The 24,229-nt window shown below is 46.4% G+C and overlaps 1 protein-coding gene across 1 annotated transcript in view; it reads left to right on the top strand.

Moving 5' to 3' along the window:
• The first annotated feature begins 627 nt into the window (after positions 1-627).
• The window catches only part of hprt1 (hypoxanthine phosphoribosyltransferase 1), a 36,883-nt gene continuing 13,281 nt past the window's right edge, over positions 628-24,229 (top strand). Inside the window, exons 1-3 of the mRNA XM_041195858.1 lie at positions 628-696; positions 9,527-9,633; positions 17,167-17,350. Of these exons, the coding sequence (XP_041051792.1) occupies positions 673-696; positions 9,527-9,633; positions 17,167-17,350 (315 nt within the window). The 5' untranslated portion in view covers positions 628-672. The remainder of the gene's footprint in view (positions 697-9,526; positions 9,634-17,166; positions 17,351-24,229) is intronic.

Here is a 24,229-nt window from a genome sequence, read left to right as displayed (position 1 = left end):
GGGGGGGGGAGGATCTGGGGTCCAGGTTGGGGGGGAGGGTCTGGGGTCTGGATCGAGGTTGGGCGAGAGGTCTGGGGTCCAGGTTGGGGGGGGGAGGATCTGGGGTCCAGGTTGGGGGGGAGGGTCTGGGGTCCGGGTTGGGGGGAGGTGAGGGTCTCTGGTCTGGGGTCCGGGTTGGGAGGGAGGGTCTGGGGTCCATGTTGGGCGGGGGGTCTGGGGTCCGGATCTGGAGTCCAGCATTGAGGGGGGGGGGATTCGGGTTGGGGAGGTGGGTCTGAGGACTGGGTTTGGGGGGGGTCTAGGGTCCGGGTTGGGTGGGGGGGTCAGGGTCCAGGTTGGATGGTCTGGGGTCTGGATCTGGGTCTGGGGTCCGTTTTTGGGTCTGGGTTGGGGGATGGTTTGGGTCCGGGTTGGTGGGGGGGTGTCTGGGGTACAGGTTGGGGAGTCTGTGGTCTGGATCCAGGTTGGGGAGTGGTCTGGGTCCGGGTTCAGGGGTCTGGATCCGGGTTGGGCGGGGGGTCTGGGGTCCGGGTTGGGGAGGCGAGGGGCGGAGCCGCTGCTCCGATTGGCCCAAAGTCCGTTGCTTTATTGGCTGGTGGAAAGCGGAGCGCTGATTGGTCGAGCAGCCCGGGAGTTGGGAACCGGCTCCGGGGTCAGAGTGCGGGAACCGGGATGGCGGCGTCTGAGTGCGTGGTGGTGAGTGACCGTGATCCGGGGGCCGGGGGCCGGGGGCCGGGGATCGGGGGCCGGGGGCCGGGGATCGGGGGATCGGGGGCCGGGGGCCGGGGATCGGGGGATCGGGGGCCGGGGGCCGGGGGCCGGGGGCCGGGGATCCGGGGATCCGGGGGCCGGACCGGACCGGACCGGACTCTGGCCCATGCGGCCAACATGTGCGACCGTTGAGCGGGGAGCCGGAGTCAATCCGGAGCCGGTTCCGCGGGGTCACTGAGTCCGAATCGCCGACTCTGACAGGAGGCGAGCTTTCGGCCCATCGTATGTGTGCCGGCCCTTTGACCCAGTGTCATCCTCGCCCCGCTCTTTCCCCATAAACTCTGAGCATTTCCGCCCTCTTCAGGTTTGATCTAAATCCCTTCCGAAGGTTCTGGTTCTCAGTGTGAATCACACCCCCCCCCGGTCATTTCACCACATCCCCCCTCCCCCCCCTCGTCATTTCACCACATCCCCCCTCCCCCCCCCCCCCGGTCATTTCACCACATCCCCCCTCCCCCCCCTCGTCATTTCACCACATCCCCCCTCCCCCCCCCCCCCGGTCATTTCACCACATCCCCCCTCCCCCCCCCCCCCCCGGTCATTTCACCACATCTCCCCTCCCCCCCCTCGTCATTTCACCACATCTCCCCTCCCCCCCCTCGTCATTTCACCACATCCCCCCTACCCCCCCCTCGTCATTTCACCACACCCCCCTCCCCCAACTCGTCATTTCACCACATCTCCCCCCCACCCCCCCCACCCCCCCCCGGGTCATTTCACCACACCCCCTCCCCCCCCTCGTCATTTCAACACACCCCCTCCCCCCTGTCATTTCACCACATCCCCCTCCCCCCCATGTCATTTCACCACATCCCCCTCCCTCCTCGTCATTTCACCACACCCCCCCTCCCCCCTCGTCATTTCACCACATCCCCCTCCCCCTCCCCCCTCGTCATTTCACCACACACCCCCTCCCCCCTCGTCATTTCACCACACACCCCCTCCCCCCTCGTCATTTCACCACATCCCCCTCCCCCCTCGAGATTTCACCACACCCCCCTCCCCTCCTCGTCATTTCACCACCCCCCCTCCCCTCCTCGTCATTTCACCACACCCCCCCTCCCCCCCTCGTCATTTCACCACATCTCCCCCCCACCTCGTCATTTCACCACATCCCCCCTCCCCCCTCGTCATTTCACCACACCCCCCCTCCCCCCCCCTCTTCATTTCACCACATCCCCCCTCCCCTCATCATTTCACCATTTCTCTGATCCTCTGGTTACAGAACCTCCCGTCATTGGAAACAGATTCTCCTCATTTCCCCATCGATCCAGAGTGACTCGGTCTGTGGAGTGGATCTGGAGTCAATTTGGACTGTTCAGCATCCAGAATGGACAGAGTGACCAGCCAGAGCTGCCAACCACTGTGGCTCAGGCGGTAGTTTGGGGTGAATGAGTTTAGGACCAAAAATACTCTCCCCCCCACCCCCCCCACCTCCTCCAGTGGCCCTGCTCCCCAGGCCCCCTTGCCCACTGACCCGCCCAATGATCCTCTCGCCTCTGGGCCATTTTATGTTCATTGCTGATATTCAAAAAGAACTTCCTTGATTGTGTTGTGAATTTCTGAGAATGAGTCATTTCAGAAGCAGTTTGTAAGGCTCTCATACTAAGAACAGGATTGTATACTGACTGTAACCAGTTTCATCAGCTCCTGGATGTGGAAATTCCAGATTGTTGCAGCTACACATTCACACTGCCACAGGACAATCTTGGGTTCAGCTGCATCCTGCAGTGGAATAGTTTACAGCACGAATAATGGCCACTCGAGTGACAGAGTGAGACATTCTGTGAAATTTGCAACAGTGGGGAGACCACCGGTCTTTGGGGAGAGCTGGACGGTAGATGACTTGATGTCTGACACATTGCATTTACACACTCCTCACCCACTTCCTCTGCTGTGACAGTGTTGCTCTGAAAATATCCTTGTTTCTTTTTTACTAATTAGGAATGTGAAGTTTAGCAGTGGGTTAGTTCAATCATGGGCCCAAGTGAGGACCCCACTGGACTCTATGCAATCCTGAGTCATTGGGATGTGGGTCAGGCCCCACTCCAGAGACCTCAGCATGAATCACATCTAAAGCTTTACTGTCCTGAGATGGCAGTGTTGTTGACTCTCAACTGCCCCCCAGAAGTGGCCTCGCAAGCCCCTCATTGCAACAAACTGGATCAAAATGAAGGCACTCTCCACCTTTTCAAGGAAATAAATTCCAAGAGGATGCCTACATCCCAGAGTAAATACGTTCGTATAGGTTATTGGCAGTAGGTAGGATACAGATTTCAGGTTACTATCAGATCAGTAATGATCTTATTGAATGGCGGAACAGGCTTGAGGGGCTGAATGGCCTACTCCTGCTCCTTGTTTGCATATTTTGTAAATTAAAAAAATCCCATGACATTCTTCAAAGATTAGGGCAATATCCAGGTGTTCTGGCTGTTGTTTATCTCTGAAATTATAACCAGGCACTTCATTCCTGTTGATGGGACATTTCTTTTCAAACTTTTGACGTTTATTTATTCATTCTATAATTTATTCATTAACCTCATTAAATCACAGCACACTCTGGGTTCGCACTGGGGCTCGGCCCCAGCACTGTGGGCGCGTGCTGGGGCCCATGCGCTGCACTCTGGGCCTGCGCTAGGGCTCAGGTGCCGCATTGTGGGTCTGTGCTGGGGCTTGGGCATCGCACTCTGGGCTTGCGCCAGGACTCAGGTACTGTGCTGTGGGCGTGTGCTGGGGCTCGAACGCGCACTCTAGGCCCGTGCTGGGGCTCTGTCGACACACTCTAGGCCCGCGCTGGGGCTCTGGCACCACATTCTGGGCTCGCGCTGGGGTTCTGGCACCACACACTGGGTTCGCACTGGGGCTCTGGCACCACACTCTGGGCTCGCGCTGGGGCTCTGGCACCACACTCTGGGCTCGCGCCGGGGCTCTGGCACCACACTCTGGGCTCGCGCTGGGGCTTGGGTGTTGCACTGTAGGTTTTATGTTATGGATGACACAGTGCACATTGGACTTTGCTTTTTAATTCATTCATGGGTCCTGCATTTGTTACTCATCCTTAATTGGCCTTGAGGAGGTGGAGGTGAGCTGCCTTCTTGAACTGTTACACCCTTTCTGAGAGGTGCACCCTCGTAGGGAGGTGATGGAGTAGTGTTATTGTCACCCAGGTTTGAATCCCACCACGGCTGATGGTGGAATTTGAATTCAGTAAAAATCTGGAATTAAAAGTCTAATGATGACCATGAACCATTGTCGATTTTTGTAAAAACCCATCTGGTTCACTAATGTCTTTTAGGGAAGGAAACCTGCCGTCCTTACCTGGTCTGGCCTACATGTGATTCCAGACTCACAGCAATGTGGTTGACTCTTAATAAATGCTGTCTGAACAAGGGCAATTAGAGATGGGCAATAAATGCTGGCCTAGCCAGTGATGCCCACATCCCACGAACGAATAAAAAAAAGTACCCAGAGCTGCTCTCAGCACTCCAGGTTTGGTCTAACTAGGTCTTTGTGTTGCTAAATTCTACACCCTTGTAATCAAGCCCTCGATAATGCTTTGAAGTAGTCATACAGATTCAAAACTTTAACTCTGTCTTTCTCTCCACAGATGCTGTCAGACCTGCTGAGTTTTTCCAGCATTTTTTTTGTTTTTGTTTCAAATTTCCTGCATTCACAGGGACATAAGTTCAAGGTGAGGGGCAGAAGGTTTAGGGGGAATGTGAGGAAAAACTTTTTTGCCCAGAGGGTGGTGACGGTCTAGAATGAGCTGCCTGGGAGGGTGGTAGAGGTGGGTTGCCTCACATCCTTTAAAAAGCACCTGGATGAGCACTTGGCACCTCATAACATTCAAGGCCAAGTGATGGTAAATGGGATTAGGTAGGTTGGTCAGGTGTTTCTCACGTGTCGGTGCAGACTCGATGGGCCGAAGGGCGTCTTCTGCACTGGGTGATTCTGTGATTTTACCTTTACCTCTATAATGTTCACTTTTTTGATTATTTTCTGTACCTGTTTGTGACATTTTAATGATCTATGTACCCGGAACCCCCAAGTCTCTTTAGACCCCTTTAGTGCCATTAATTTCTGCTTTGCTGTTATTTTGCTTACATTAATTTTCTTGGGTCCCTGTTTCTGATTCTAGCATGTGTCTAGCATGCTGACTCCTTCCTCCACTGCAGTATAATTTTTATTTTATTTATTCATGGGATGTGGGCTTTGCTGGCTAGGCCAGAATTTATTGTCCACCCTTAGTTGCCCTTGAGAAGGTGGTGGTGACCTACCTTCTTGAACCGCTGCAGTCCATGTGGTGTAGGTACGCCCACAGTGCTGTTAGGGAGGGAGTTCCAGGATTTTGATCCAGCGACACTGAAGGAACCGCGATATATTTCCAAGTCAGGACGGTGAGTGACTTGGAGGGGAACTTCCAGGTGGTGATGTTCCCATTTCTCTGCTGCCTTTGTCCTTCTAGATGATAATGGTCGTGGGTTTGGAAGATCTTGTCTAAGGAATCTTGGTGAGTTCCTGCAGTGCATCTTGTAGATGGTACACATTGCTGTCACTGTGTGTTGGTGGTGGAGGGAGTGAATGTTTGTGGATGTGGATGCAAGTGGGCTGCTTTGTCTTGGATGGTGTCAAGCTTCTTGAGTGTTGTGGGAGCTGCACTCATCCAGGCAAGTGGGGAGTATTCCATCACACTCTTGACTTGTGCTTTGTAGATAGTGGACAGGTTTTGGGGGTCAGGAGGTGAGTTACTTGGTGCAGGATTCCTAGCCTGTGACCTGCTTTTGTAGCCACAGGATTTACATGGCTAGTACAGTTCAGTTTCTGGTTAATGGCAACCCCAGGATGTTGATAGGTGAGGGATACAGTGATGGGAACGCCATTGAACATCAAGGGGCAATGGTTAGATTCTCTCTTGTTGGAGATGGTCATTGCCTGACACTTGTGTGGCGCGAATGTTACTTGCCACTTGTCAGCCCAAGCCTGGATATTGTCCAGGTCTTGCTGCATTTGGTCATAGACTGCTTCAGTATCTGAGGAGTCGCGAATGTAACTGAACATTGTACAATCTCCACTTCTGACCTTATGATGGAAGGAAGGTCGTTGATGAAGCAGCTGAAGATGGTTGGGCCTAGGACACTACCTTGAGGAACTCCTGCAGTGATGTCCTGGAACTGAGATGACTGACTTCCAGCAACGACAACCATCTTCCTTTGTGCTAGGTATGACTCCAGCTAGCGAAGAGTTTTCCCCGATTCCCACCGATTCCAGTTTTACTAGGGCTCCTCAATGTCACACTTGGTCAAATGCGGCCTTGATGTCAAGGGCAGTCACTCTCACCTCACCTCAGGAGTTCAGCTCTTTTGTCCATGTTTGAACCAAGGCTGTAACGAGGTCAGGAGCTGAGTGGCCCTGGTGGAACCCAAACTGAGCATTGGTGAGCAGGTTATTGCTAAGCAAGTGCCACTTGATAGCACTGTTGATGATCCCTCCCATTACTTTACTGATGATCGAGAGTAGATTGATGGTGATTGGCCGGGTTGGATTTGTCCTGCTTTTTGTATACAGGACATACCTGGGCAAGTTTCCACATAGCCGGGTAGATGCCAGTGTTGTAGCTGTACTGGAACAGCTTGTCTAGGGGTGCGGCAAGTTCTGGAGCACAAGTCTTCAATACTATTGCCAGAATATTGTCAGAGCCCATAGCCTTTGCGCTACCCAGTGCCTTCAGCCATTTCTTGGTATCACGTGGAGTGAATCGAATTGGCTGAAGACTGGCATCTGTGATGCTGGGGACCTCCAGTGGAGACCGATGTGGATCATCCACTCGGCACTTCTGGCTGAAGATTGTCGCAAGTACTGCAGCCTTCTCTTTTGCTTTGGGCTCCCCCATCATTGAGGATGGGGATATTTGTGGAGCCTCCTTCTCCAGTGAGTTGTTTAATTGTCCACCACCATTCATGACTGGATGTGGCAGGACTGAACAGCTTAAATCTGATCCGTTGGTTGTGGGATCACTTAGCTCTGTCTATCACTTGCTGCTTATGCTGTTTGGCACGCAAGTAGCCCTGTTTTATAGCTTCACCAGTTTGACACCTCATTTTTAGCCTTGTGCTGCTCCTGGAATGCCCTCCTGCATTCTTCATTGAACCCGGGTTGACCCCCTGACTTGATGGTAATGGTAGAGTAGGTGATATGCCGGGCCATGAGGTTACAGATTGTGTTCGAGTACAATTCTACTGTTGTTCACAGCGTCTCATGGATGCTCAGTCTTGAGTTGCTAGATCTGTTTGAAATATATCCCCTTTAGCAAGGTGGTAGTGCGACACAACATAATGGAGAGTATCCTCAATGTGAAGGCAGGATTTCGTCTCCACAACGACTGTGTGGGTGGTTACTCCTTCCAACATACCCAGAAATGGTGATGGTGGTTTCTGGGACATTATCTATAAGATATGATTCCATGAGGGTGACTGTGTCAGGCTACTGCTTAATTAGCCTGTGAGACAGCTCTCCCAATTTTGGCGCTGGCCCCCAGATGTTAGTAAAGAGAACTTTGCAGGGTTGACAGGGCTGGTTTTGCCGTTGTCGTTTCCAGTGCCTAGGTCGAAGCTGGGTGGTCTCTCCGGTTTGATTCCTTTTTGGCTTGCTGGTATTATGACACAGCCAATGGTAAAGGCTGAGTTGTTCAAATTCCAAAAGGAAACTGAAACAACTGTCATAACCCATTTTTGGAATTTGTATGTTTCGGGATGCAGGCTTTGAATTCGATAGTAACAAGACTGAGTCTCAAAAGGTTTTTTATAAAACTAAATTAAACATTTATTAATACAAGAAGGATTGTGAGCACATACATATATCTACAAAATTACTACAAAAATCCCTTAATTAATCTGACGCTCAGTTAGACCCCCAGTAAGGCAACAGTAAAACACCCTGATTTAAACAGACCCCTGGCAGAGCACACCCTGGACAATTGCATTCAAAATGAGTTTCTTTCAGCTCTGGGTCCTTGCAGACAGACTTGAGGCTTACAGGCTGGAGGCTTTAGGTCCTAGAATCCTTCTTCCTTTTTCCAACAGCCCTCTCTTCCTTTTTGAATGCAAATCCTCGTAATCTCTAGGTTTTTTTAACTTTAAATCTTCTAACAATAAAACCCTTTCATAATACGCACTTTATTAACAAGCTTTAAAAAAAGACACACTGTTTCTGAGCTTCACCTGGTTAGGTGTAATATTTCAACTGCTCTTTTGAATGTCTATTTAAAAATGCAAATTGCACCTTTTACACCTCACCTTCTATTTCCCTATGTTTATTTAATTACCATCTCAAACGTACATCTCTTCTACACATCAAAGCCTCTAGACCAGCTGTCTTTAACCCAATTAAGACACATACATAGACATAGACACCACCAAATTCTATGTTAAAATAATTTCCAATTACATTATAATATCTCCTTGACACTAGGCCATTTAAGAGTCAACCACATTGCTGTGGGTCTGGAACCAGACCAGGTAGGGATGGCAGATTTCCTTCCCTAAAGGACATTAGTGAACCAGATGGGTTTTTTATAACAATCAACAATGGTTTCATGGTCATCATTAGACTTTTAATTACAGATTTTTCTTGCATTCAAATTCCACATCTGCTGTGGCAGGATTCAAACCCAAGTCTCCAAAGCATTACCCTGGCTCTCTGGATTACTAGGCCAGCAACAATATCACTACACCATCGCCTCCCCAAAGCAATTATTCGGCATGTCTGCTATTTCCTTATTTTTATTGACAATATCACGATTATCAGGTTTCAAGGGACCCACATTGTTCCTGACCAACCTCTTTCTTCTAGTGTAAAATATATTCTTTGTGTTGATTTTGATATCCTCACCCCTTTCTTTTCATACTCCCTTTGGTAGCTCTTACAATCTGTTTTGTCACCTTTTGCTGTTCTTTGTATCTTTCCCATTCACCTGCATCTGAGATTTAGTTTTGCATTTCTGAAAACTTTTTTAGTTTTATGTTGTCTCTTACTTCTTTTTCTTAAACGAGCAGAATTATTGTCTCTTAGGGGTATAAACAGGTTCTGTATCACATTAAATTTGTTTTTGAACACCTCCCATTTTTTGTTTTAATCATTAACAGATTTGCCTAGTTTACTGCGAGCAGTTTCTCTCATTGCATTGAAGGCAGCTTTACTCTCGAATGTTGTTAGGACACACTCATCTAAGCAAGTGGAGAGTATTCCATCACATGCCTGACATGTGCCTTAACATTATGTCAACTTCTAACCTTGACTAACATCAGGCCCTGACATTTCTCGCAGTTAGTTTTTTTCAGCCTGTGCTATATGTTGCACCCTTCTTCACTGTGTTCTGTATCTACAAGGAGACAGAAGTTCAACCTTGAGTTTCCTACTGCTATCAGTGCGGAATCACCAGGACAAAGCTCACACCAACAGGAGGAGGCCATTCAGCCCATCAAGCCTGTTAGACTGGAAAAGGAGGAGGCCATTCAGTCCTTTCAGCCTGTTACACAAGAATAACAAGAGACCATTCAGCCTTTGGAAACTGCTACACTAGAATAGGAGGAGGTTATTTAGCTCCTGGGGCTGATGCATAGGATCAGCAGGTGTTAATCTCTAACGCCAAATGGCTTCAGAAGAATTTAAACTTTGTACTGTAGATTTGATTATGGTGAATCCCAGATGTGTGTTTGGCAGGATAGTGGAATAATTTTGTGATGATTGTGTTTTGCAGATCACTGATGATGAACAAGGCTATGACCTCAACCTGTTTTGCATCCCTAAACATTACTCAAACGATCTGGAGAGAGTATTTATTCCTCATGGTTTAATCATGGACAGGTTAGTGGCCTTTAATCCTCTATCTTTGGAATTGTTGGGGCTGCATCTTCCGGTCGGCGAGTGGGGGGTGGGGCCCGCTTGCCGACGCAGGGTGACGTCGGGATGCCTGCCGACCTGTCAATGGCCTATTAAAGCTATTAAAAAAGTAATTGAAATCATTAATGGACCTGATCATCTAACCTTAAGGTTGGTGGGCAGGCCAGGAGCCCTGGTGGGCTTCTGAAAAAACATGAAACCTCATCCACGGGTGGGACGAGGTTTCATGAGGGATTTAAAAATTTTGGAATGTTTTAAAATAAAAGTTATGGACATGTGCCAACTCATGTTACAGTGTCACATGAGTGCACATGTCATTAATTTTTTCCCCCCATTATTGAACCTTTCAAACCTGAGCTGATCTCCCTGAGGCAGCATGTGCAAAAGAGCACATTCCGGCTCAGGGAATCCCTCCCCCCCCGCCCACACAGGGAGTACAGCTTCCTGGCAGACGTCATGCTGGGCGGGGCTTTAATTGGCCTGCCCACGTAAAATGGCAGCACACCCCCAACCGGGGGCGCCGATCGGGAACCCTGCCCGCGCCCGCTCCTGCTCCCACACATCCCCCTGATGGGGGGAAAATGCTGCCCTTAAACACCATTGATGGAAGGCGTCTGGAAAGTCAATCATGACATTTAGCTATCCTGGAATGGCTTTGTGATCAACTTCATTGCCTCTTGTGTCTAACACTGACAGAGCATTTTCACCAAAGGCACAGACACAAACTACCCAAATACAACCTTGTGGTACAAATACTCACTGAGGTTTTAGCCTGATGTTGAGTGCAGGAATGTGCTGGCTGTTGCGACTACTTTTTCTAATTAACTTCTTGCTTTAAGCATCAGAGTATAGACACATACAGGCCCAACCTACTCAACTTCTCCTCATAAGATAATCTCCCCATACCGGGGATCAACCTAGTGAACCTACCCTCCAATGCCAGTATATCTTTCCTTAGATAAGGGGATCAAAACTGTTCACGGTATTCTAGATGTGGTCTAACTAGTGCCTTGTATAGTTTTAGCAAGACTACCCTATTTTATACAAAACAAAAACAGAATTACCTGGAAAAACTCAGCAGGTCTGGCAGCATCGGCGGTGAAGAAAAGAGTTGACGTTTCGAGTCCTCATGACCCTTCCGCAGAACTCAGTTCTGTGGAAGGGTCATGAGGACTTAAAACGTCAGCTCTTTTCTTCTCTGCCGATGCTGCCAGACCTGCTGAGCTTTTCCAGGTAATTCTGTTTTTGTTTGGGACTTCCAGCATCCGCAGTTTTTTTGTTTTTAACCCTATTTTATACACCATTCTCTTTGAAATAAAGGCCAAAATTCCATTTGCCTTTCTTATTACCTGCTGAACTTGTATGCTAGTTTTTGTGATTCATGCACGAGGACCCCCAAATCCCTCCGTGCTTTAGTTTTCTGCAGTCTACCTCCATGTAAATAATACTTAGCTCCTCTATTCATTCTGCCAAAATGTGTAACCTCACATTTTCCCAAATTATATTCCATCTGCCAAGTTTTTGCCCGCTGCATTCGCTGTACACTGCCACTAAATAACTATACATGAAAGATACATACAAGTGACATCAGAATAAGAACATGGCGCCAGGAAAATGCACTAAACTCTTCACAACCTTCTCTAATCATCCTGCCCCATGGTTATATTGCCCCCTTGAGCTCCATAATTATATTGCCTTCCTAAACTCTTCCCATCATTTTATTACTATAAATACAAGGCATTAACATTTTCAAGACCATCAGAGAAATGAGGGACATCTGTGAAAGTTACTCATTACATCTGCCCCTCATCTGAGAAAACATTCTTGTCATAGGCCCATTTACACAATATATCCCATGCTCAGCAGAAAGCTGCTTGAACTCATTGCAGATCCCACAGTCAGCCGGGTCCACAAGTTACTTGAGTGGCATGCACTCTTGTTCTCACACTAGTGACATTTACATTCACTGCATCGGCATGAAACATTTTCAGCTCAGTGTGTGACTGGCCACGGGGTTAAAACTGCTTCCATTCTTGGAGTGTGTGACCAGACACTGGGTTGAACCTGCATGGAATTGGAGGGAGCCTTTTGACTTGGTTTGTATTTGGTCAGTAGGTACGAGACAGCGAGCAGGGATAATTGGTGTGTACTCCAGTTGGCAGGATGTGACTAGTGGGATTCCCCAGGGATCTGTACTGGGATTCTAGCTTTTCACTATATTTATAAATGATCTGGATAAAGAAATGGAGAACATTGTATCCAATTTGCTGATGCCATTAATTTAGCTGACATTGTAAATATGTGGATTGGAGCAAAAAGCTGCAAAGGGACATTGACAGATCATTGATAGTGAGTGGACAAAACTTGGCAGATGGAATTCAATATGAGAAAGTGTGAGTTCATCAGTTCGGATGTGAGAAATATGAGTATTTTCTAAATACTGGGAAGCTCAGAACTGTGGAGGAGCAGAGAGTTTTAGGTGTCCAAGGACAAAAATCACAAATCTAATGGATGAAATAATTTAAAAAGCTAATGGAATGTTGGCCTTTATTTCAAGAGGTCTGGAATATAATGGGGTTCAAATTATGTTATCTCTGTAACATAGCTCTGGGCAGACCCCATTCAGAGTTGCTTTGTTTAGTGCTGGACACCGCACCTCAGGAAGGATATATTGGCATCGGAGGGGGTGCAGCCCAGGTTCATCAGAATAATGCCGAGGCAAAAAGAATTGAATTTTGAGGAAAAGTTGCAAAGATCGTGCTTGTATTGTCTTGAGTGTAAAAGATTAAGGGGAGGTGTTAAAGGTGATTAAAGAATCTGAGGCATGAGTTGGCTAAAATAGATTGGGGAACTTGATTAAAAGGCTTAAGCTTAAAGATTAAAAGGTGGATAGGCAATGGATAATATTTAAGGAACGAATGTATGCATTGCAACAGTTATATATTCCTTTCTGGCACAAAAACACAACAGGAAAAGCGGCCCAACCATGGCCTACAAAATAAATTAAGGATTGTATTAGATCCGAAGAGGAATCATATAAAGTTGCAAGAAAAAGTAGCAAGCCTGAGGATTGGAAGCAGTTTCGAATTCAGCAAAGGAGGACCAAGAGATTGATTAAGTGGGGAAAAATAGAGTATGAGGGTAAACTTGCAAGGAACATAAAAGCAGACTGTAACAGCTTCTAAAAGTATGTAAAAAGAAAAAGATTAGTGAAGGCAAATGTAGGTCCCTTACAATCCAAAACAGGAGAATTTATAATAACAGAATCTATACTTATAGAACAAGGATATGGCAGAGGCAATTAAACAACTACTTTAGTTCTGTCTTCACAGAGGAAGGCACAAATAACTTCCTAGAAATGCTAGGGAACCAAGGGTCTAGTGAGAAGGAGGAATTGAAGGAAATTAGTGTTACCAAAACAATAGTGCCGGAGAAATTAATGAGGCTGAAAGCCAATAAACCCCCAGGGTCCGAAATCTACATCCCAGGGTACTAAAGGAGGGGCAGTGATAGGTGGAATATTCATTACAAGCCTACCGACTCCCATAGCTACCTTGCCTACAGCTCCTCACACCCCGCTTCCTGTAAGGACTCCATCCCATTCTCTCAATTCCTTCGCCTCCTTCGCATCTGTTCTGATGATGCCATTTTGAAAAATAGTTCCTCTGACATGTCTTCCTTCTTCCTTAACCGAGGTTTTCCACCCACGGTGGTTGACAGGGCCCTCAACTGTGTCAGGCCCATCTCCCGCGCATCCGCCCTCACACCTTCCTCTCCCTCCCAGAAACATGATAGGCTCCCCCTTGTCCTCGCTTATCACCCCACCAGCCTCCTCATTCAAAGGATCATCCTCCGCCATTTCTGCCAACTCCAGCATGATGCCACCACCAAACACATCTTCCCTTCAACCCCCCGGCAACATTCCGCAGGGATCGTTTCCTCCGGGACACCCTGGTCCACTCCTCCATCACCCCCTACTCCTCAACCGCCTCCCACGGCACCTTCCCACGCAACCGCAGAAAGTGCAACACCTGCCCCTTTACTTCCCTTCTCCTCACCGTCCAAGGGCCCAAACACCCCTTTCAAGTGAAGCAGCATTTCACTTGCACTTCCCTCAATTTAGTCTACTTTATTCGCTGCTCCCAATGCGGTTTTCTCTACACTGGAGAGATCAAATGCAGACTAGGTGAACGCTTTGCGGAACACTTTCGGTCTGTCCGCAAGCATGACCCAGACCTCCCTGTCGCTTGCCATTTCAACACTCCGCCCTGCTCTCATGCCCACTTGCCTGTCCTTGGCCTGCTGCATTGTTCCAGTGAAGCTCAACGCAAACTGAAGGAACAGCACCTCATCTTCCAACGAGGCACTTTACAGCCTTCCAGACTGAATATTGAGTTCAACAACTTTAGATCATGAACTCTCTCCTCCACCCCCACTCTCTTTCCGAACCCCCTTTTTTCCAATAATTTATATATATTTTTCTTTTCCCACCTATTTCTATTATTTTTAAATGTATTTCCATCTCTACCTTTTAGCTTATTTCGATCCCTTCCCCCCATCCGACCCCACCCTCACTAGGGCTATCTGTATCTTGCTCGTCCTGCTTTCTACCCTTAATGTCACCTATTAGCACATTTCTTAGCTAATATCACCACCGTCAACACCTCTTTGTCCTTTTGTCTATGACATCTTTTGGCAATCTCCACCTATCACTGGCCCTCTATCCAGGTCTACTTATCCCACCCTGCCTTAAATCAGCTTATATTTCACCTCTCTTCTATTTTTCCTTAGTTCTGTTGAAGAGTCAAACGGATTTGAAACGTTAACTGTATTCCTCTCTGCAGATGCTGTCAGACCTGCTGAATTTTTCCAGGTATTTTTATTTTTGTTTTTGTTTTGGATTTCCAACATCCGCAGTTTTTTGCCTTTATACTAAAGGAGGGGGCCATGGAAATAATGGATGCGTTGGATGTCATCTTCCAAAATTCTGTAAATTCTGGAACAGTCCTGGCCGATTGGAAGGTGGCAAATTAACTTCACTATTTAAAAAAGGAAGGAGGGAAAAAAACAGTGAATTACAGTCCAGTTAGCCTAACATCAGTAGTAAGGAAAATGCCAGAATCTATTATAAAGGATGTGATAACAGGACAATTAGAAAATATCAATGGGATTAGACAAAGTCCACATGGATTTATGAAAGGGAAATCATGTTTGACAAACCTACTGGAGTTCTAAGAGGATGTAACTGGGAAAATAGATAAGGGACAACCAGTGAATGTGGTGTATTTGGATTTTCACAAAGCTTTTGATATAGTCCCACATAGGGGGTTAGTGTGTAAAATTAAAGCACATGGGATTGGAGGTAATATATTGGCATGGATTGAGAATTGGTTAGCAGGCAGGAAACAGAGAGTAGGAATAAACGGGTCTTTTTTGGAGTGGCAGGCAGTGACTAGTGGGGTACCACAGGGATCAGTGCTTGGGCCCCAGCTATTCACTATATATATCAATGATTTGGATGAGGGAACCAAATGTAATATTTTCAAATGTAATGTTTGCTGACGGCCTGAAACTTGGTGGGAATGTGACTGGTGAGGAGGGTGTTAAGAGGCTTCAGGGTGATTTAGTTGAATGAGTGGGCAAATACATGGCAGATGCAGTATAATGTGGATAAGTGTGAAGATATCCACTTTGGTAGGAAAAACAGAATGACAGAGTATTATTTAAATGGCGATAGATTGGGAAATGTTGATGTACAAAGGGACCTGGGTGTCCTTGTACACCAATCACTGAAAGCAAGCATGCAGGTGCAGCAACAGTTAAGAAGGCAAATGTTATGTTGGCCTTCATTGCGAGAGGACTTGAGTACAAGAGCAAGGATGTCTACTGCAGCTGTAGAGGGCATTGGTGAGTCTACACCTGGAGTATTGTGTGCAGTTTTGGCCTCCTTACCAAAGAAAGGATATAATTGCCGTAGAGGGAGTGCAGCGAAGGTTCACCAGACTGATCCCTGGGTTGGCAGGATTGTCGTACGAGGAGAGATTGGGGCCAACCAGGCCTGTATTCACTGGAGTTTAAAAGAATGAGAGGAGATCTCATTGAGTTGTGTAAAATCTGACAGGGCTGGACAGACTGGATGCGAGGATGATGTTTCCTCTGGCTGGGGGTCTAGAACAAGGGGTCACAGTCTCAGGTTATGGGGTAGACCATTTAGGACTGAGATGAGAAACTTTTTCTCTCAGAGGATGGTGAACCTGTGGACCACAGAGGGCTGTGGAGGCCAAGTCACTGAATATATTTAAGAAGGAAATAGATAGATTTGTGGACTCTGAATGCATCGAGCGTTATGGGGAGAGAGCGGGAGTATGGTGTTGAGATAGAGGATCAGCTGTGATTATATTGAATGGCGGAGCAGGCTCAAAGGGCCGAATGACCTACTCCTGCTCCTATTTTCTATGTTTCTATGAACAAGGAGAGGCAATATGAATACAGGATGCAGGGTGCAGGAGCAGACGGATCTAGGGGTATATGTGGACAAATCATTAAAGGTAGTAGGGGAGTTTGAGAAAGTGGTTAAAAAGATTATAGGGGATCCTAGGCTTTATAACTTGAGGCACAGAGTACAAAAGCCAGGAAGATATGATAATACTTTATAAGACACTGGTTCAGCCTCAACTGGAGTAATGTGAAGGTGTTAGAGAGAATGCAGAAGATTTATAGAAATGTTCCATGGATGAGGAACTTCAATTATGAGGATAGCTTAGAGAAGTTGGGGTTCTTGTTAGAGAAGATAAGGTTGAGAGGAGACTTGTTGGAGGTTTTCAAACTCATGAGAGGTCTGGAGGGAGTAGATAGGAAGAAACTGTCCCCATTGCCCGAAGGGTCAAGAACCAGAGAACCCTGATTTTAAGGTAAATGGCAAAAGAACCAAAGTCAATGTGACTTTTACACAGCAAGTGATTAGGATCTGGAAAGCATTGCCTGAGAGTTTGGTGGAGGCAGATTCAATCATGACTTTCACAATGAATTGGATAATTACCTGAAGAGAGAAAATTTATGGGGCTACGGGGAAAAGGCATGGTACTGACACTAGGTGAATTGCTTTTGCAGAGCTGGCACAGACAAGATGGGCTGAATGGCCAACTTCTGTGCAGTAACCATTGCATAATGCTAAATGCAAATTGGTATCTTCCTTCTGCTCTATTCTTTCTTTCTTTCCAATTGCTGCTGTTTTCTTCCTTTGAAATTATTCACTACAAATGGATGAATTTGGAGTTAATTTTATACGGACATTAGTTTCATTCGTGACTTGGTTTGGAGTTGCTAATTTCGGTTACAAGGAGACGAATCATTCATTTGTACATATAAAATGCTATGAAGTAATTTGGAAGCATTTGGCCCAAAAAAGCAAATCAACTGATTCATTTTTTGTCCTCATTAATGAGTTTTAGAACATTCCAGAAAGATGTAAGTGCAAATCTCTTTCTCTATCCACAGGACCGAACGTTTGGCAAGGGATATAATGAAAACCATGGGAAATCATCACATCGTTGCCCTCTGTGTACTCAAGGGTGGCTATAAGTTTTTTGCTGACCTTTTAGACTACATCAAAGCATTGAATCGGAACAGTGACCAGTCAATCCCAATGACGGTAGACTTCATCCGCTTGAAGAGTTACTGTGTAAGGATTTTTAACCAAGTATTGAATCGTCCCTTGGTGGTATGGACCTTGAGTATTGCTGAAAAAAGACATGCTGTCGAAGCTTTTCATTGGGAAAGACACAACAAAATGCCAAATTTCAAAGGGAACAACAATTTATACTGCATGAGAAAGGAGGTGCTGATTGGTTGGCAAGTTTGATTGGTTGAGGTGTTGCCATGGCAATTGCACCAGGGAACAATTATCCTCTACACTTTTGTTTAATTTAAAAAGACACAATGCCTGGACTTGTTCCTTTTGCCTACAGAGGACAGGGCCCTGCACATGAATATATGCAAGTTCTAGCAAGGGTAAATGAGCTACAGTGCGAGATTGACTGATAATCTTAAATTGGCTGTCAGTTAATTCTTAGGAGACTCAGGATTGTTCAGCAAGTGCTGTCCAATCGTGGAAACACATTACACATTATGTACAAGCACGGGCTGGTTGAGTACGGTCAGTACTCTGCCTATTGTGGACAGCGGAAGGGATGTGCTGTTTGATATGATCTGCCAGTTGGACCACATGGATAACAGCATAGCTTGCAGATAATGCCCCAGACATCACAATTACCACCCATCACCACTCCTGTCCTACCAGCTGGATAGACCCCACAGAGGTGGCGGCACAGTGGTATGTAGTTGGGAGGGAGTTGCCGTGGGAGCCCTCAACGTCAACTCCAGACTCCATGAACCCGTGAAGTCTCATGGCATCAGGTCAAACATGAGCAAGATTATCACATAGCGCCCTCCCTCAACTGATGAATCAGTACTCTTCCATGTTGAACAAAACTTGGAGGAAGTACTGAGAATGGAAAGGGCGCAGAATGCAGTCTGGGTGGGGAACTTCAATGTCCATCACCAAGAGCGGCTCGGTAGCACCATTACAGACTGAGCTGCTAGACTGGGTCTGGGGCAGGTGGTGAGGGAACCAACAAGAGGGGAAATTTTACTTGACCTCATCCTCATCAACCTGCCTGACGCAGATGTATCTGTCCATGACAGTATCGGTAGGAGTGACCACCACACAGTAATTGTGGAGATGAAATCCTGCCTTCACATTGAGGGTACCCTCCATTGTGTTGTGTGGCACTACCACTGTGCTAAATGGGATAGATTTCAAACAGATTTAGCAACTCAAGACTGAGCATCCATGAGGTACTATGGACCATCAGGAACAGCAGAATTGTACTCGTACACAATCTGTAATCTCTCTTTGCAATATTTACCTTCCAAATATCCAATGCATCTGCTATCTTTGCCGCCACTTCTTATAAGACCCTAGGGTGCAGATCATCCAGTCTTAGGGACTTGTCAGCCTTTAGGTCTAATAGTTTTCCGAGCAATATCCCTCTTTGCAATATTTGCCTTCCAAATTTGTTTGTACCTGCGTGCTAACTTTTTGAGTTTCTTGTACGAGTACACACAAGTCTCTCTAAACATCAATATTTACAAGTTTCATGCCTTTTATAAAAAAAGTTCTCTATTCTTATGACCAAAATGAATAATCTCATAACTCCCCACATTATACTCCATCTGCCATTTTGTTGCTCACTTAATTAACCTATCTATATGGGCAGGAGTAGTCCATTCAGCCTTTTGAGCCTGCTCCGCTATTCAGTAAGATCATGGCTGATCTGGTTGTGCTCTCAGTTCCACTTTTTTGTCTACCCCCCTTCCATAATCCTTGACTCCCTTGCCTAACAAAAATCTGTCTAACTCTCTGCCTTGATTAATTCAAAGATCCAGCCTCCACTACTTTCTGGAGAAGGGAATTCCATATACCAATGACCTTTTGGGAGAAAATGTTTCTCCTCATCTCTGTTTTAAAAGGGAGACCTCTTATTTTTAAAACAATGTCCCCTAGTTTTAGTCTCCCCCACAAGAGGAAACATCCCCCAGGTATCCACACTATCAAGTCCCCTCGGGATTTTTTATGTTTCAATAAGATCACCTCTCATTTTTCTAAACTCTAATGGGTATAGGCTTAACCTGTTCAACCTTTCTTCATAAGACAACCCCTTCATCCTGAGAATGAGACCTGTGAAGCTTCTCTGTACTGCTTCCGAAAAATACAATTATATCTACTTTTAAATAAGGAGACCAAAACTGCACACAGTATTTCAACTGCAGTAAACTTTCCCTACTTTTATATTCCTTTCCTCTTGCAATAAATGCCAACGTTCTATTTGCCTTCCTAATCACGTGCTGTACTGCACACTAACTTTGTGGTTCATGTACCAGGACACCTAGATCCCTCTGTACCATTGAGTTCTGCAGTCATTCTCCATTTAAATAGTATACTGATTTTCTATTCTTGCTGCCAAAGTGAACAAGTTCACATTTACCCACTTTACCAAATGTTTGCACACTCACTTAACCTGTCTATATCCCTTTGCAGACTCTTTACCTCCTCTTGACAACTTACTTTCCCACCTATCTTGGCACCATCAGTAAATTTGGCTACCATACCTTCGCTCCCTTCATCCAAGTCATTGATATAAATTGTAAATATTTGAAGCCCCAGCACTGATCCCTGTGGCATTCCATAAGTTTATGTTCCCCGCAAGCTTACTTTCATACTCTATTTTCCCCTTCTTAATCAATCCCTTGGTCCTCCTTTGCTGAATTCTAAACTGCTCCCAATCCTCAGGTCTGATGTTTTTTCTGGCCAATTTGTATGCCTCTTCCTTGCATCTAATACTATCTCTAAGTTCCCTTGTAAGCCATGGTTTGGCCACCTTTCCTGTTTCACTTTTGCGCTAGACAGGAATAAACAATTGTTGCAGTTCACCCATGCGCTCTTTGAATGTTTGCCATTGCCTATCCACTATCATCCCTTTATGAAACGTTTCCCAATCCATCGTAGCCAACTCGCACCTCATACCATCGTGGTTTCCTTTATTAAGATTCAGGACTAAGTCTCAGAATCAACTACGGCACTCTTCATCTTGATGAAGAATTCTATCTTATGGTTGTTCAAGCCCAAGGAGCCTCGCACAACTAGATTGCCAATTATTCCTTTCTCATTACACAATACCCAGTTGAGGATGGCCTGTTCTCTAGTTGGTTCCTCAATGTATGGTCCAGAAAAATATCCCGTTTACACTCCAGGAATTCCTCCTCTACGGTATTGTTACTAATTTGATTTGCCCAATCTATATGCATATTAAAGTCACCCATAATTACAGATGTTCCTTTATTACATGCGTCTCTAATTTCCTGTTTAATGCCATTCCCACCATCACCACCACAGTTTGGGGGTCTATATACAACCCCCACTAATGTTTTTTGCCCCTTAGTGTTTCTCAGCTCTATCCATACAGATTCCACATCGTCGGAGCTAATATCTTTTCTCACTGTTGCGTTAATTTCCTCTTTAACCAGCAATGCAGCTCCGCCGCCTTCTCCTTTTTGTCTGTCCTTCCGAAATACTGAATAGCCCTGGATTCAGTTCCCATCCCTGGTCATCCTGCAGCCATGTCTCCGTAATCCCAACTATATCATTCCTGTTTACAAATATTTGCGTGGTTAATTCATTCACTTTATTGCGAATGCTCCTCGCGTTAAGGCACAAGCCTTGAGGCTTGTCTTTTTAACATTACTTGTCCCGTTCCCACTATTTTTCACTGAGGCCCTGTTTAATTCTTGCCCTTGATTTCTCTGGCTATCACTTTTCTTATTCCGCTTCCTGTCTTTTGTTCTTGTCCTTGATTCGCCCTCCTCTGACTCCTTGCATAGGTTCCCATCCCCCTGCCATTTTAGTTTAAACCCTCCCCAACCACTGTAGCAAATGTTCCCCCTAGGACATCAGTCCCGGTCCTGCGCAAGTGTGACCCGTCCAGTTTGTACTGGTCCCACCTCCCCCAGAACCGGTATGGCAACACACCATCCTGGAGTCTCGTTTGCAGCCACAGAAACACCTATCCCCCTTACAATTGAATCCCCAATAACTATTGCATTCCCACACTTTCTACTCCTCTCCTGTGCAGCAGAGCCAACCGCAGTGTAACAAATTTGGCTGTTGCTGCTTTCTCCTGAGAGGCCATTCCCTCCCAGCAGTATCCAAAGCGGTATATCTGTTTTGCAGGGGAATAGCCACAGGAGATTCCTGCACTGCCTGCCTAGTCCTCTTGCTTTACCTGGTGGTCACCCATTCCCTTCCTGCCTGTGGACTCTTAGACTGCGGTGTGACCACCTCTCTATACGTGCTATCCACAATACTCTCCACTTTGCGGATGCTCCACCGTGTCCCCAGCTGCCGCTCCAGCTCCAAATCCTGAACTTCCAGGAGCTGCAGCTGGAGACACTTCTCGCACACATGCTGGCCAGTGCCCGGCTTCCACATAGAGCAGGAGGAGCACACAACAGCTTTGAGCTCTCCTGCCATGACTTAGCCCTTTAAATTAAATTAAACCTTTTGGAAGATACTTAATATCAATTACTCTTGGGCCCTTCTTCCCTGCTTCTCATTGTTACAGAATATAGCCCCTACAAACGATGAACCACAAAATAAGACTTTAAAAACTGTAAGCAATAAAAGTAGGAAATGCTTATCCGGCCGTACTTATGGTGCTCAAAGGATCACCTTGTTCCCTCCTCACCAAACTCCCTCAGTCCCCCTACTCTCCCAGCTTCTCTTCAACTCCCGACTCCTCTCGCGCTCCTCTTCAACTCCTGACTCCTCTCGTGCTCCTCTTCAACTCCTGACTCCTCTCGCACTTCTCTTCAACTCCTGCCTCCTCTCGCACTCCTCTTCAGCTCCCGATTTCTCTCGCGCTTCTCTTCAACTCGCGACTCCTCTCATGCTTCTCTTTAACTCCCGACTCCTCTCACGCTCCTTATCAACTCCCAGCTCCTCTCGCGCTCCTTTTCAATTCCCGACTCCGCTAGGTGCTGCTGACTGCCTGTCCCAGAGTCCTCCTCTCACTCTCTCCTCTGAGGTAGAAGCGGGCTATCCGAGGTTGGGAGACTATGAGGTTGGAAGCTGTGGAGGGAACATTTCCAGAGGAGATCTTAGCTAAGGCTTGGTCCTCACTCGTTCTGTTGTGACCGTAGGGCCTAGTCTGTCTCTCTCTAGCTCTGCTTTTTAAGCAAAAAGGCAAAAAAAAGTTTGTTGGTGAACTCTGCTGCTTGGCACATTTTAATGAGTATTTTTATTAATTACACTTTTAAAAAAAATTATTGCTTTGACATCAGTATTTTTCAAATTCATGTTTAATGTTGTATGAAACCTCATCTTACTGAAATTTGATCATCGGCTCCTTTAGGGAGAAAAAAATTGAAATGTGCCCCGGTCCCCCTCCCGACCCGAAAGGATTGGACAGGTTTGTCATAGAGTTATACAGCACAGAAACAGGCCCTTCAGCCCATCATGTCCATGCCAGCCATCTAGCACCTATCTATTCCAATCCCATTTTCCATCACTTGGCCCGTAGCCCTGTATGCTATGGTATTTCAAGTGCTCATTTAAATACTTCTTAAATGTTGTGAAGGTTTCTGCCTCTACCACCCCCTCAGGCAGTGAGTTCCAGATTCCAACCATCTCTGGGTGAAAACATTTTTCCTCAAATCCCCTCTAAACCTCCTGCTCCTTACCTTAAATCTATGCCACCTGGTTATTGACACCTTTGCTAAGGGAAACTGTTTCTTCCTATCTACCCTATCTATGCCCCTAATAATTTTGTGTACCTCTATCAGGTCCCTCCTCAGTCTTCTCTGCTCTAAGGAAAACCCTAATCTATCCAGTCTCTCTTCATAGCTGAAAAGCTCCAGCCCAGGCAACATCCTGGTGAATCTCCTCTGCACCCTCTCCAGTGCAATCACATCCTTCCTATAGCGTGGTGACCAGAACTGCACACAGTACTCCAGTTGTGACCTAACCAGCATTTTATACAGCTCCAACATAACCTCGCTGCTTATATTCTGTGCCTTGACTAATAAAGGCAAGTATCCCATATGTCTTCTTAACCACCTTATCTACCTGTGCTGCTGCCTTCAGGGATCTATGGACATGTACACCAAGGTCCCTTTGATCCTCTGTACTTCCTAGGGTCCTACCATTCATTGTGTATTCCCTTGCCATGTTAGTCCTCCCAAAATGCATCACCTCACACTTTTCAGGATTAAATTCCATTTGCCAGTGTTCTGCGCCCCCTGACCAGCCCATCTATATCGTCCTGTAGTCTAAGGCTTTCCTCCTCACTGTTCATGACACCGCCAATTTTCGTGTCATCTGCAAGCTTACTGATCATACCTCGTCTAAATCATTAATGTACACTACAAACAGCAAGGGTCCCAGCACCAATCCCTGCGGTACACCACTCGTCACAGGTTTCCAATTGCAAAAACAATCTTCGGCCATCACCCTCTGCCTCCTGCCACTAAGCCAATTTTGGATTCATATTGCCAAATTGCCCTGGATCTCGGGCTCTTACCTTCTTGACCATTCTCCCATGTGGGACCTTGTCAAAAGCCTTACTGATGTCCATGTAGACTATATTTATCCTTTATTACGAGAGGAATTGAACGTAAAAGTAAGGATGTTATGCTTCAGTTATACAGGGCATTGGTGAGACCGCACCTCAAATACTGTGTGCAGTTTTGGTCTCCTTATTTAAGGAAGGGTGTAACTGCATTGGAGGCGGTTCAGAGGAGGTTTACTAGATTGACCAACCCCCTCCACTTCTCTCCCCCCACCCAACCCCCCCCACCCACCCACCCACACACACACACACACACACACACACACACACACACCTTAAACCAGCTTATATTTCACCCCTTTCTTGGATTCACTCAAGTTCTGTCGAGGGGTCATGAGTACTCGAAACGTCAACTCTTCTCCGCCGATGCTGCCAGA

This window comes from Carcharodon carcharias, chromosome 9 (genome assembly GCF_017639515.1).
Source record: "Carcharodon carcharias isolate sCarCar2 chromosome 9, sCarCar2.pri, whole genome shotgun sequence".
NCBI classification, from domain to species: domain Eukaryota; kingdom Metazoa; phylum Chordata; class Chondrichthyes; order Lamniformes; family Lamnidae; genus Carcharodon; species Carcharodon carcharias.
Note: the sequence above shows the minus strand (reverse complement) of the source record. Positions and strands in the feature narration are given on the sequence as shown.